Here is a 14311-nt window from a genome sequence, read left to right on the forward strand (position 1 = left end):
AATTTCCCTGCTTAATGGAATTTAGCAATGCTAAGAGTGTTATTAGAGGTTGCAGTCTCAGTCAAAAGAACTGAAGAGAAGAAACAGAAGTGATGCTTAGCTCTTCTGTGCAAATTCATAAACAATACAGGAGATCTGAATCTAGGCAGGGACTCTAGAAAGTATCCTGAATGTTTCATTTCCATTTCTTCTCTCGTTGAAGTGCCCAGATCTCTAATTTTATTTATTTATTTTTGTTTGAGGTAATATTTTGTTTGTAATAGAGATTGGACAGTTTTTTGGTGGGTGATCAGTATGTTTGTGGGAGAGAGATAGGTGAGGGGTGGTGGAGGGAAATTGTGGTTTGGCATAAATCAAACTGAAACATTGATAACTGCAGTTAGTTTAACTGTCCTGTCCCCTCTCCCTAGCCACATGCACGAATTCCACAGCCAGACACATTCTTCACAGGGAGAAGTTGCTGCTTTGACAGGGGCCGGGAAAATGTCTGTTGCATCGACGTAGCCGAGTATTGTTACTGTGGGCCATCCTTAGGGACTAGAAATAGCTTTATTTATCCAAGCTGCTTTTTGTGGTATTCTTTTATGAAATGGACTGTTATTCCGATCTGATTAATAACATTTAATTTATTGCAAATGCAGTGGTGAAATTTGATATCCAAAGCTTTCATCAATTTAAGGTCATTTTAAAAGCTCAACGTCTTTGTTCAGAATGCAATCTCCATTTTTGTTAATTTACCACAGAGTGTCTTCTCATGATTTATGCTAATTTTCTTGTGATAAACATGAGCAACTCCAAATCCTGATAATCTTATCATTGTGACTCACACCAGGCAGAAAGGTCTGAGGCTAAAATTTACAGGATTCTTAGGTTTGCTCTTTCCCTTGGGGACAAGGGCAGATTTGCAGCCTCAGTGTTGGAAGGTAGAATTTCAGCAAGAAACAACAGTGGGGCATTGTGTCAGAGGACCAGGTAGCATTTGTCCCACACAAGGATAGAACATTGACCAATTTTTTTGTCAGAGTCAACAGCTTTTGTATTTCAGTATTTCAATCCTACCATTGAATATGTAATATTACTTGAAAGGGTTCATCTGTGTGATCACTGTTAACTTGACGTGTTTTTAGGGTCTGTAGGAGGACTGCCCCAGCAGGTATTCTGACAATATTTTGTGCCAGGCATCTTCAAAGCACATAAGTGACTCAGCAACTATACATCTCTAACGCTGAGCCAAAGTCTTGGTGTCTCTAAATGCAGTTTAAAGCAATAGATATAGCAAGCATTTATTAAATGAAAAATTTAGTATTGACTGGGAACTGTTTGTTGTAATGGCCAAAATTAATTGAGAGTTTATGAATTGCCAAGCATCATGCTAAGCATTTTATATTCACTAGCTTATTGATTCTTTTATGAGGAGGGTACAATTAGTATTCTTATTTTACAGATGAAAAAATTGAGGCAGCAAGAAGTTAGGTAACTCACCCAGAGACAACTAATAAGTGGTGAATCCTGGATTGGAATCTAGGTATCCGGCTCACTTGGGAGCCTGAATGTGTAACTACTGAGTTTAACACCAGTGATGAATCAAGAAGAAAGAGAAACACTGAGAAAGTGTGGAAAACATGTGATTCTAGAGCAAGAAGAAGGGAGAACCAAGATTTGTGAACTGAAAAACTGGATGAGGAAGGCAAGAGAAATGGGAGTGAAGTGGGTAGACAGAAGAAGACAGGACATGCTATGAGGAATGAATAGGAACAAGGAACCCACCTAGGCTGCCTTCATGGGGGACAGAGCTGAGCTCATGTGGTTCTAAGGGATATTCTGGAACCAGGGGTTTAGCTTAAACAGGTTGCTCCTGAAGAAGCAGCCAGAAAGTTGCAGTTCTCAAATATGGAAACAAGATAGCAAATTTAGCTGACCTAGCATGAGGTAGGAGGAAAATTCAAGAAAGAAGCCAGACTTACTGATGAGCAAGTGTTTTCCAATAGCTACTTTGTGCTAGTATGTTATGCAAAGTTAGAATCTATAATTAGTCAATGTACCCATGTTTGTTGATTCTATTAAAAACCTGTATTAAGCACCTACTGTATGAAAAACACTGTATTAAAGACTGAAGAGGATCCAATGTAAAGTACGGCTCTAAATTTTAAGTGGTATTGGGGGAGGGCAGGAGCATTGACATGAGACAAGTGTGTAACTGCTGTAATACAAGGTATAGTAATGTAAGTGCCATAAAAGAGAGGCAAAAAAAAAAAAAAAAAAAACCCAAATGCTGCAAGGGTTCCAAAAATGTAGGGGACTCTATTCAATTGGAGGACTGGCAAGGATTTCTTGGAAAAAGAGTTGTTTGAGGAGAGACTTGAAGGATAGACAGAACTTTCGTAGGTGATAAAGGTAGGGCATGTGTTATATTTCACAGAACTCAGAAATAGTTCTTTTAAGGTGAATCTTCCCTTTGACTCTGAGCAGACTTTTACTGATATGAGATTTTTTTTCTCTTCCAAAAGTGAAGAATTAGATAATCTCATCAAAATGAACAAAAGCTTGAATAGGTAAGATTTAAAAACATCTGTTTTTGCTTTATTACTGAATTGCATATTATAATTTCTTATATCTTTTCAGTATTATGTGAGGACCCACATACTGGCTAGTTAAAAGTATCCTACAAATCTTGAATAAAAAGCTTGCAGAAATCATCATCATTTCATCATTATTATGAATGGTTATTACAATCTAAAGATACTAATATTAACATGTTTTTAATAACTGCCTTACTAAACTACGTTTAGTAACATTCTCTCCTTATTTTGAATCATTTATAATTGCATACTTTAAAAATTATAATAATTGAAGTTTGTGTTAGAGGTGTGTGCAGTTCTCATTTTCTCCCTGTCAGTTTGCACACTTACATACTCAATGGGCAGGGACCAAAGAGAAGGAGAAACAAAGGAAATGTCAAATGAGTTAATTGATTTGAGGATCAAGAGATGTGGTTTTCATACCTCATTCTGACAATAAGGATCTATATGATTGACTATCAACAATTCACTTAAATTTGCTGCTTTTCAGTTTTCTCATTTGTAAATAGAGGAGGAATTAGATCAAGAATCACAGACTTCACGGCCTTTTGAGGCCAGGCAGGTGTAAGTGAGTGAAGGGGGCTGACTGTGTGAAACATAGGGGAAATGCCCTGTCCAAAGCGCTCAGCTGTTTCTCAGCTCCAGCTGATGGTTGACATGTGAGAATTTGAGTCCAGTGTTGCAGGACAGTTTCAGAAGATACTGGAAATCCAAGTTTCTATGTGTCCTGGCCAGCTTTGTAAATATTGCCTCACATTAAAAACAAAAACACTCCATGAACCCAAACAACACGTCTGTGGACCCATTACAGATTGTGGGTCCCCAGTTTGTATCTTGCCTTTATTTTCTCTAAGGTCCACTGCAATTTAAATTTTGAGTCTATGAAAATACCTGTGTGGAATAAAGCAATTTCAAGAATTGTGGCTCATCTTTCGCCATCAGCTTCTATTTCATGTCTTAGATGTACACTGGTCTATGTTTCTATAGAGTTAAGTATCTGTTATTACCACTGACAAAGTTTTTTATTCAATATATTTAAAGAAATCAAGGTCTTGATGGTCTCTTCAGAGCAAATCTTAAGGCAGAGCAAACAGAAAAAAGGTGAGTGCATCTGTCTCTAACCTGAAAATATCATCTCCCAGGTTGCTTGTTTTATCCTTTCAGACATTAGCCGGAAGGGAGTTGTATCCTCTGGCATGAAAATGTACTAGCAGGTGGGGTAGCGCTCTCGGTACTGTACACTTAGTTCAGACATAACTGCCCGGAAGGATTTCTGCTCTTCCGTTCCATAAGAGTAAATGAGCAATTCATGAAGAACGTTTATTGTATCTGACCTCGTAAGATACCACCCAATTTTATTTCAATATTCAGTCTTTCATTTGAATTTCTTTATGTTTTACAGAGCCAAAAGCCTTGAAAATCTCATCTTTGTGAATACCCAGACAGACAAAGATGGCAAAGGGTAAGATTTGATGAAAACTCTTACAGGCCTCTTTGGTTGAGTCCTAGACTGTATAACATTTCCTGGGGGAGACCTCTTGCTCAGGACAAAGGTCAGACAGGCTGGTGGAACAGGCCCCCCTATCAGGGTCAGGAGATGGGTGGCTGTCTTGGTACTGGCTCTGCCACCAACATCAATCTGGGTGACCCTGGACACATTGCTTAACCTTTAGAGACCTCTGTTGCCTCATTCCATAAAATGTTCCCAAGTTCCCTTTTATATCTAAAAATGAAAGAAATCAGATTTGCTGTTACAAGTAGTGGACAATACGCTGATTCCTGAACTAAATATATTTACCATAAGACATTTTGATACTGGGAGCATAGCCCATCACTACTGAAGTCTTTATAATGTGCTAAGACACTTTTCAGTTGGAATCTTGGTTGAGTCACTTCTTATATATGTTTCAGATATATTTGTAAATATCTCAAGGTCAAGAGCCATGCTTTTATTTATTTTGTATCATAAAGAGCGTTAATGAATGATCAGTAACTGAACTGATAACATTTAAGAGGTTAACTCATAGTTCTGGACTGATATTGATATGCTAGAAAATAAGTTACATTACTGATATTATTTTTTGTGTTGAAAGAAACCAAACTCTTGACAGTTTCATTAAAGAAAATCCCCGAACAGTCGAAAATAACAAAGGGTAAGGATTTACGAGATCTCTACTGCTTTTTCTCTAGATTCACTGTTTACCTTGTATTTTGTTAGTCATTAAATTTGCTTTCCTACAACGATAATTATTTCTATTGTCTTGGTTACCTTTAAAAACCATTTATCTGTGCCAATCTGTGCACAGAATGGTATTCCGGTTTTTCAAGTCAATCTTGGCAGATACATTCTCAACCTCTCTGATGTAGAACACGTAACGACGTCTATATAATAAAAAGTGTTGGCAATAACAATCCCCCAGACATTGAATGCTTGTTAACAACACATTACCATAATGAAAATGTGCAATCATTATTACAGGTGAATTTTTTTGGAGAACAGATGAAGTGGGAAAGCAGTCAATTTCTGTTAAGTGGTTATATGAGTTTTACAGGAAAAGATGACATTTCAGATATTTAAGAAATGAAGTTTGGAAAGTTCCACAAAAGTGGTGGAAAATGGGAAAAGTAGGATGAACATCACAAGTAAATCATTTTGTGGGTGAGAAAGGAGGATAAGAGAAGTGATTTGTAATCTGGAGTAACTTGATAGCAACTAGGCTTTGATGCAAGAGTGACTGATCTCATTGGTGTAGTAGGGAGAGTCCGTAGTTCCTTTTCCTTCTTCCTTCCCTCTCTCCCTTCCTTCTTTCTTATATTGAAAGAAACTAAAATATCAATAGTATTATCACAGTGAAATCAGAGACAGATAAAAATGGCAGAGGGGAACGCTTGGGCAATTGGGGAATGTAGAGGGATTAGTTTCCATGTTCCCTAAAAATTTTAAGCTCTTGGCGTGTGAAAGTTTTATCAGTTGTGGCTAATTTATATGAAGCACTGAAGCCATCGTAGAGTTATTTTTACTTTTACAAGGTTACTTCAGAATCTTGAACTTTTTATTAAAAATGACTTGTGTAAATCTTCAGTGTTTAGAAAATGTTGATCATCTGATTTTTACGCCTGATGTGAATGATTTTCATGTTTAAAGAAGACAATATCTCAACAAATGTGTTAAAGTTAACTTCCCATCCACACCCCCCTCAAAGGAGAAAGATAGCAAAAGCTGAGACCTGCAGGGAATTTTTACTTTTAAATTGATTTAATCATAACTGAGTAATGGTTGGGAACTTACTATTAGAATGATTAGCATATCTTTTCAGCATTTTGCACAAGGAGTAGAACCACTTGAATTAAATATTTCTAAGGACTTCTGAAGCTTTAGGTACTGATAACATCTTACTCCTGTTGTGAGAAATCTGCTGTTGTCATAAGAGATTGAATTGTTCTCTCTCTTTCTCTCTCTGTTGCTCTGCCCTCCTCCACTTTCCCCCAATGTGGTAAAGAAACCAAGGCCTTGAAAGTCTTATTAAAGTTAGTCAAAGGACTGACAAAAACGAGAAAGGGTGAGTAAAGCTTCTACCTTGATGGGGCTCTTTTTTTTTCAGGTTAGCTTTTTACACTTCATTAGAAATGGGAGTGTCGTGCTTTCCTCTGTCACAGATGAACTGTTGCCCTTTTGGCCTATCAGAGACAGTAGGTAAAAGGATACAATGAGTGCTGGTTCCATAGGACCACATGTTTGAGGTGCATTGAAGTAAGTGCAGGACAACCTGCTACATAATCTCTTATTCCACATTTTCTTAGGTAGTTTTTTAAATGAGCCAAATTTTATATTTAAATTAAGAAATGAAAAGGACAAAATTGCAAAGTGAGGGAGATGTTGGGCAGATTTTCTAAACTGATTTAAAATAAGTACTACTGTGGAAATTAATAAATATAAGCTCAGGATAATTACGTCAAAGATTTTTCTGGTCATTTGGCCTTGGAAACATCTGACACCCTTTCAAGGACATGTTTATACAGATTTCTGAGAAACTGAATGTAACCTAACTGACATAAGGTTTTTGTGTTTTTCCCAAAGAAGCCAAGGTCTCGAAACAATTATCAAAGCAAGCGCCAGGACAGATAAAACTAGCAGAGGGTGAGAACTGCTTTGATGTTTCTGAAACTTGGTTATTTTCCTCCAGATTAATTGTGTGATCGTCTCAGAGATATTGAGGGGGTCACATCGTTGAGTTCGTCTTCTTTCTTCTGTATCTGATCCCTATTGCCCTGATTTTCAGTTTGCAGAGTCTGCAGTACCTTCTAGCTAAATTTACATGTACATATAGCCCAATAAAATTCTAGAGATTAATTTAACTATATTATTATAGGAAATTTTAATAATAAAAATGAATTTAATATAAGTATAGTAATTTTCTTCAAAAACTTGAATTAATCATCAATAATATGCAATGTATATATATGTATATAATATGATGGGAATACTTTGAAACTGATCTAAACTTTTTTTTTAAGGGATGAAGACCTTGATAATGTCATCAAAGTGAATCCCAAAGGAAGTGAAAATACCACTGGGTAAGACTTATTAGTGTCTTTAAATCTGATTTCTGTAAGTGGCAATTAATAAGATAAAATGATTTGGCATTTTAACTTCATAACCATATTTTATTAGCATGGAATTGAACAATAATGATGGGCCACATGACCCTCCGTCCTTGCTTCCAGTAAAATCATTTATTTTAAAAAGTGTCCCAAGATTTAATAGTAAGTTGCCTTTTCTCCCAGATTTTGGGCTTTGATTTGTTTTTAGAGATGAGTTACTGAATTGAATTTCTTTGTGTCTAAAGAAAGCACAGTCTTGACAACATTTTCAAAGTGGATCTCCAAAATGACAAAGATAGCTGAGGGAGGCTTGACTAAAACTCTAGTAAATCAATTCTGTAAGGATGGTGGTCTCAGAAGGTAGCCCGGGGGAGGGGCTGGGCAGGTACATACACTGGGAGTGAGGACATTCCACCACTTTCTCTCCTCTTCAGGGCTATGTTGATGGGGCAGCAGTACCCAGTCATGATACTTCTGCCATCATCTACTGCCCCTTTTGGGTTCAGGTGCTGCCCCTTTGGGTATTACTCAAGGCATTTTAATGGGGGTGAAATGTGTTTCCCTGAGAAGTGAGTCATTAATTTTCCTGCCATGTCAGGGTTTTTTTTTTTGCCCTTTATAACTCATCATAATCTACTTTGAAGCAAATAATATTTTAAAAGATTTGGATTGGGGTAATTGTTGAGTTTATATGATAGCATATATTCTATCATTATTTTTAGTATTGTTAAATTTTTATTATTATTACTTTAAAACAAAATAGGCAATTAAATCTGATTTGTTGAGTAGAAATTTATATTCTCTCTGGATCCAGTATAGAACTTTATCTAACTTATATTGCTTTATTGCTGCTCATTTGGGATATTCTAACAAGATGTATCTGAGGGCAAAGTTGATTTTGTTAAATAACAAGTTTCACATATACTTATGCATTTTGAGAAGAAAACAAAAAATTATATGTTTCTTGTTAACAAATAAGGAAACTTAAGTGGTCTTCAGCTCAAGATGTAAGAGAAAAGTTTTCATTTACATTTAGAGCTTTAAAAGTTACATTGACAGAGAACTTAAATATTTACCACTTAATTTTTCCAACCATTGTTCACCGGATTAGTGTTTTATTTTAATAACATTCATTAAAACTCATTTCTTTATTCAAAGAAAACAAGACCTCAGTGGGCTTCTTAAAGTGAATTCCGAAACAAATAAAAATATCAAGAGGTAAGACATTTAAAGTTATTTTCCTTTGTCGTTTATGAGGACGTTGGAAATCTGACTCCTTGTATACAGAAGAGTAAATTGAAATTCAAACCAAAACTGAGCTCTCTTTTCCCCAAATGTATGATATTAAGCAATTTTATACAAATGATACACAGAAGTGACCTCTTGCATTTTATTCGTGGGTGAAGTTTACCATCAGGTAGATTTGAGAAATTAAATGGGAATTTGACTGACCTTCTCTACTGAGCTAAATAATTTATTTCTTTGCATGTATGTATGTGTGTATTGTGTAAATTCTAGTCCAAGGGCAGAAGACCAATGACTCAGGTCAAGCAGTTAGGCAGGCGAAGTCCCCTCGTACTCAGCCTTTTTGTTCTCTTCAGGCTTTCAACTGATTGGATGGGGCCCACACAGGTTAGGGAGGGCTATCTGCTTTACTACCAATTCAAATGTTAATCTCATCCAGAAACACTCTCACAGATACACCCAGAATAATGTTTGGCCAAATATCTGGGCACCCTGTGGCCCAGTCAAGCTGACACATGAAATTAACCATCATAATGTGTGTATATGTAAGTGTATGTGTGTATGTATAAATAGTATGTGTGTATAAGTGTATGTGTGTGCATAAGTAGTGTATAAGTGTATGTATGTGGATGTGTAAATAGTATGTGTGGATGTGTGCGGGTGTATCTGTGAACTGTGTGTGCATGTGTGTAGTGTATTTGTGTGTAGTGTGTGTATGTGTATGTAGTGTGGTATGTGTTTAAAGATGAAGAGCTTAACCAAGTGCACTCTATTAAGAGAGTTCTCCTACCCATGAGTTGTCAAGTAAATCTGGAAAGCTTATGTCCTCTTGCTTTTGATTTTTTTAAAAGCAGATGGAATATATTTGAAACTGAGCTGGTTGGCATGTTGCTGAAAACAACACACCAAATAATTCCATGTGATTTCCTTTGAACTCCTTTCCGTTCAGTCACCTCAGTACATGATATTATTAGTTGATTCTAAAATGTGTCACCAATGCCTGCAGGCCCAGTCGGCAGAGCAAAGGCTTGGCTAGATGAAAAGCTGGCGTGCTCGCTGTCAGGCTGTCCTGTTCCCAGCAGCAGGGCATGGTCGGAGGTGCAGCGACCCAATAAGTTAGAGGCTTGTACAATTTTGCAACCAACAGGCTAAGAAGAAAGCCTTAATTTCCTTGGCTACCTGGGTGGTTTAGGGAGGTAACCTGAGGTGGTGAATGCTGGCAAAGAGTCCAAAAGACCTGGGTTCAAATTCTGACTCTGTCACTGGCTAGCTGTGTCCCCGCGCCTCAATTTGCTCATCTACAAAATAGGGATCATAATACTATCATGCCTGGCACACAACGGATACAAGTAATTGTTAGCAATAATAAAGATTCACATCAATTATATTTCCTTAGTGATTTTGATACTGTTCAAATATTTAATTTACTTTGACTCTCCAAGAAAAATCCATGTTTTCCTTTCCAATTTTTATTAAAGAGAATATTTTAAATCATTACCTATTGGTTTTCGTACATTGGTGTATGTGTGTGTGTATGTCTATGTGGGCATATGTGTATAAAAGCATGCAAACGTTTGTATGCACTTGTGTCTGTGTGCTTGTGTGTGCATGAGTGTATATATATGTATATGTGTGTTTACGTGTTTATGTGAGTGCATATGCACACGGGTATGTGCATGTCTGTGCAAATGTGTGTGTGTGATTGCATACATGTGCACGCTTGCTTGTGTGTGCATGAATATATGTGTTAGTATACCTGTGTGCTTTGTATGTATATGAGTACATATGTACATGGGTGTGTATGTGTATGCACCTGTGTGTATGTGCGTAGGACTATTGCAGTGAGTGTGAGTGTGTCTGTGTGTGTCTATTCATATGTGTGTGTTTCACGGGAGATTTTAGGGACAGTGCTTGTCATTTTCTTTTACTACACATGATTAAATTCTGTAGATAAAAAAGTAAAATACGATGATTCTCCCTCCCTTACTAAAAATTTTCAATATTCTCCCATTTCAGGTAGAATAAAATTCTAACCCTTAGCCATGGCCTTTTACTTGTTCAATAAAGTCTAGCCAAATTGCTCGTTTTTCTATCGCAGGTTCATTCCTGCCTTAAGTCTTCTGCTTATGCTGTTCCCGCTTTGAGAGTGCTCTACCCCCATATTGTCACCCTCTCAAAGAGGTCGTTTCTGACCATTGAATATAATTAAGTCACACTCCCTCCTCCAACCCCAGCACTGCAGGCATAAGGCATTCTTTTTTATTTTCTTTATAGCATATATCGTTATCTGGAATTGTGGCATTCATTTATATGTTTGATTGTATATTGCCTGCTTCTCCCGAGGTTAGACTGGAAGCTTCATGAGGGCTAAGCCTATGTCTGTATTGTTCATGGCTATCCCAGCACGTGGGGCCAAGAGTAGACTTTCCATAACTACTTGTGGATTGGAAGAATGCATAAATATTGAAGATACATACACTATGAGGCATTGCTTTACATAGTTTAACTCAAAATATTATTTTACATTACTATATTAATTAGCACCCTCTTCTTAATTAACTTTATGAACTTTGAAATTTAAATACCCTTACACTGATAGGTGCTTTATTATTATTTAATATGTTTAAAGAGATCGAGTTCTCGACAATATAATCAAAGCAAACTCCACAACACAAATATTACAAGGGAGGAATTACAATGCTTACTGCCGTGTTATTTTCTTTTTGAGTACTCAAATCTGGAAATAGAATCCTGGCAACTTTTTTCTCAATCACTGGCATTCAAATCTCACATACTTCATTTAGGCAAAAATCAACAAAGTGTAAAAAAAAAAAGCAACAAGGGATATTCTGGAGTAGAATGGTTGTTTCTGTTGGGTTAATTGTTTCATTATTTGCATGAAAAATGTCCAAATTTTTTATTGCTGCTTTTAGCCTAAGTATACGATTCTCAGACATCTGGATACAAGCAAAAGCTTGAGTCAACATCTGGTTGCTTCCAAATATCTGTATCTTTGATGTTGTATAGATGCAACCTCAGAGACTTTGTGATACGCTCTTAGTAGGGCCAGAGGGCATGGAAAGTACGGTGTACAAGTACCTTCTGTGGATGTTCTTTACCCATGTGGCATCCTCTGTAGATCAGAGGAGCATTGGCTGGCACTGCATTTGTGGAAAACACAGGTAGATGCAATAAGAAAAGCAAATTTCCGTCAAGATCAGAAGCAGATGTACTGAAGGGTAACAATAAAATACTGATGTGTTTTCAGTGACTACATGGAGTTTTATATTACAGTAAATGTATCTTACATTTCAGAACTCTGCAGATTTTAATCTTCCTATTGTTTGTTCCCAACACAACTAGTCAAAATTTGTAGTTTTAACACACAATTATAAGTACTAGAAGCAGATGCCATGTTGTATATCATGGACTTTAACAAATTGGTGTTGTAAATAGAAAATCTGCCAAAAAATGTCAATTTTATAAAATATGGATTCTCCAAAGTTCAAAAATCCCACCACGTGTTGGAAGTCGATATACAGAGGATGTGCCTTCTGGAATGTTCCATGAAAATATAGTGAATATAGACTATTACAAAATGTTTAGTGCGCCTGGCAAAGGCTAAGAGCATAGTATTAAATGAATCAAAATAAGGACAGAATCCTAGTGCAGTATTTGCTAGTGGCCTAAAGGCTCCAAGATTAAAATATTGTCTCGCTGAATCTCAATGAGTTGCAGAGATGTATAAATCCCAAAATACTTCTGCATAGTCACTTTTAACAATATTCAACTCTTTGACAAGATCTGTAAGTGTTTACACTGTTTCTGAGTTTTAATGAATAATTTTACCACTTGGTGTTAATCTATCATTAACCTCATCATTTCTTCTGTGTTTTAAAGAGGACAGAGCCTTGACAATCTCATCCAAGTGACCCCTGAAGTAAACAGTAGTAACCCAAGGTGAGGATTATGTCTTATCTTTCTTCCTTTCCCTGTCTGCATCAATTTGTGGCACTTATCGGAGAAACTGTGTTGGAAAATCTTTGGGTTGGAATCAGAAAGTCTGACCTCCATTAATTACCAGGTGGATGCCTTCAAGCAAGTCCCTCCAACACTCTGAGCTGTGGCTTCGTTAGCTATAAAATGAGGATTGTAATGTCTGTTCCACCTTTGTCACTTGATTGTTGTAAGAATCAAGTGAAATAATAGATATAAAACCCCTTTAAAGCAAAAAGGCACTACAAACAGAAATTAACAGAATACAGTTTAGTTATAGCCACAGCATTAGATGGAATATTTAGAGAGGCCAGGTGAGAGTTTTTGGCAAATCATTTCATAGTCCCTGAATTGATTTATTTATTTTTTTTATTGATGTTTTAATAGTTTATAACATTGTGAAATTTTGGGTTTTACATTTTTGTTTGTCCATCACCATATATATGTCTCCCTTCACCCCTTGTGCCCACCCTCTACCCCCATTGCCCCTGGTAACTGCAATACAGTTTTCTCTGTCCATGTGTTGGTTTATATTCCACATATGAGTGAGATCATACATTGTTTGTCTTTCTCTTTCTGGCTTATTTCATTTAACATAGTACCCTCCAGGCCCATCCAGGGGGGGCCTCGTTGGGGGGCCATCATTGCAAATGGGACAATTTTGTCTTTTTTTATGGCTGAGTAGTATTCCATTGTATATATATACCACATCTTGATCCAATCATCAGTCAAGGGACACTTAGGTTGCTTCTACTTGGCTATAGTGAATAATGCTGCAATGAACATAGGGGTGCATAAGCCTCTTTGGATTGTTGATTTTAGGTTCATTGGATAGATCCCCAGTAGTGGGATGCTGAATTGATTTTTTTTTTTAACTCAATCTTGGCCTAATTTTATTTTGAGGGTAAAATTGGAAACTGAGCCAGTATATCAATGATTTGTATGGAGGTCAAAATTTTTACTTTTTTAAATGAAGAGCATAGACTGGTATTGATTTTTCTTAAAACTTTATAGTAAAATTCATCTTGAGCACATATATGCTTTAAATTAAAATACTTAAAAAAAAAGAAAATAAATAAAATACTTAATTGATTTAATTCCATTTTACTTATCATTTTTTTTGTTTAAAGTTCCAAAGACCTTGATAACCTCATCAAAGTGGATTCAAGAACGGGAAAAAGTGTGCAAGGGTAAGATTTAATATGCTTCTCTTTTTTTTCACACTAACCAATGCTTACAAACATAATTAAATTATCATTTCAGCAGACTGACACTGAAGTCAATAATAGTTCAAGAAAAGCCATGCAACCTTCATGACCTCACATCTAGAATGTTAAAGATTTTAGTCAATTGATTTCTAATATAATGGAGGTACCCTTTGATTCATTAGATACACAATTGTTTTCCCAGGATGGACAGGACACTTTTATTCATTGATTTGTTTGTTTTTCTTAAGCAGAGGATGGCACAGGAGAGCAGAAAGAAGGGAGCTCATAGATGTGGGTCTAGGCCTGCCTCTGTCCCTCACTAACTGTGTGAAACGGGACGGTCACTTCTCCTGTTTGGACTTCAGTTTTCTCATCCTCAAAGTGAGGAAACTGGACCAAGTGCTCTCTAGTCACTTCCAACACTAATTCAGTTACTAAGTTCCAATAAGATGGGTTGGTGTCATGGAAAAGCACATGCAATTAATCTTACATGGAGTTAGGTTATTTAGCCTTAAATTCCAGCCCTGCCACCACTAGCCATGTGGGAAAAACTTAATCTTTTTGTGTCTCAATTTTTCAATTTGTGAAATTAAGATAATAGTACTTCCTATGTCAAAGGATTGATGTGAGGACTAAATTATATAAAGCACTTAGGACAGTGCCTGGCACATCAGGAATTTT

General features: G+C 36.5%; 1 protein-coding gene across 6 annotated transcripts in view; it reads left to right on the forward strand.

The window, feature by feature from the left end:
• Nucleotides 1-14311, forward strand: part of SCEL (sciellin) — a 103649-nt gene that overhangs the window by 54227 nt on the left and 35111 nt on the right. For 4 of the 6 annotated variants that reach the window (XM_058548337.1, XM_058548341.1, XM_058548339.1 and 1 more), the window contains 10 exons: nucleotides 2508-2552; nucleotides 3621-3680; nucleotides 3982-4041; nucleotides 4673-4732; nucleotides 6080-6139; nucleotides 6658-6717; nucleotides 7095-7154; nucleotides 8340-8399; nucleotides 12327-12386; nucleotides 13553-13612. In XM_058548337.1, coding sequence (XP_058404320.1) covers nucleotides 2508-2552; nucleotides 3621-3680; nucleotides 3982-4041; nucleotides 4673-4732; nucleotides 6080-6139; nucleotides 6658-6717; nucleotides 7095-7154; nucleotides 8340-8399; nucleotides 12327-12386; nucleotides 13553-13612 — 585 coding nt within the window. The remainder of the gene's footprint in view (nucleotides 1-2507; nucleotides 2553-3620; nucleotides 3681-3981; nucleotides 4042-4672; nucleotides 4733-6079; nucleotides 6140-6657; nucleotides 6718-7094; nucleotides 7155-8339; nucleotides 8400-12326; nucleotides 12387-13552; nucleotides 13613-14311) is intronic. The other 2 variants (XM_058548340.1, XM_058548342.1) reach the window with 2 other exon arrangements.

This window comes from Diceros bicornis, chromosome 9 (assembly GCF_020826845.1).
Source record: "Diceros bicornis minor isolate mBicDic1 chromosome 9, mDicBic1.mat.cur, whole genome shotgun sequence".
Taxonomy (NCBI): domain Eukaryota; kingdom Metazoa; phylum Chordata; class Mammalia; order Perissodactyla; family Rhinocerotidae; genus Diceros; species Diceros bicornis.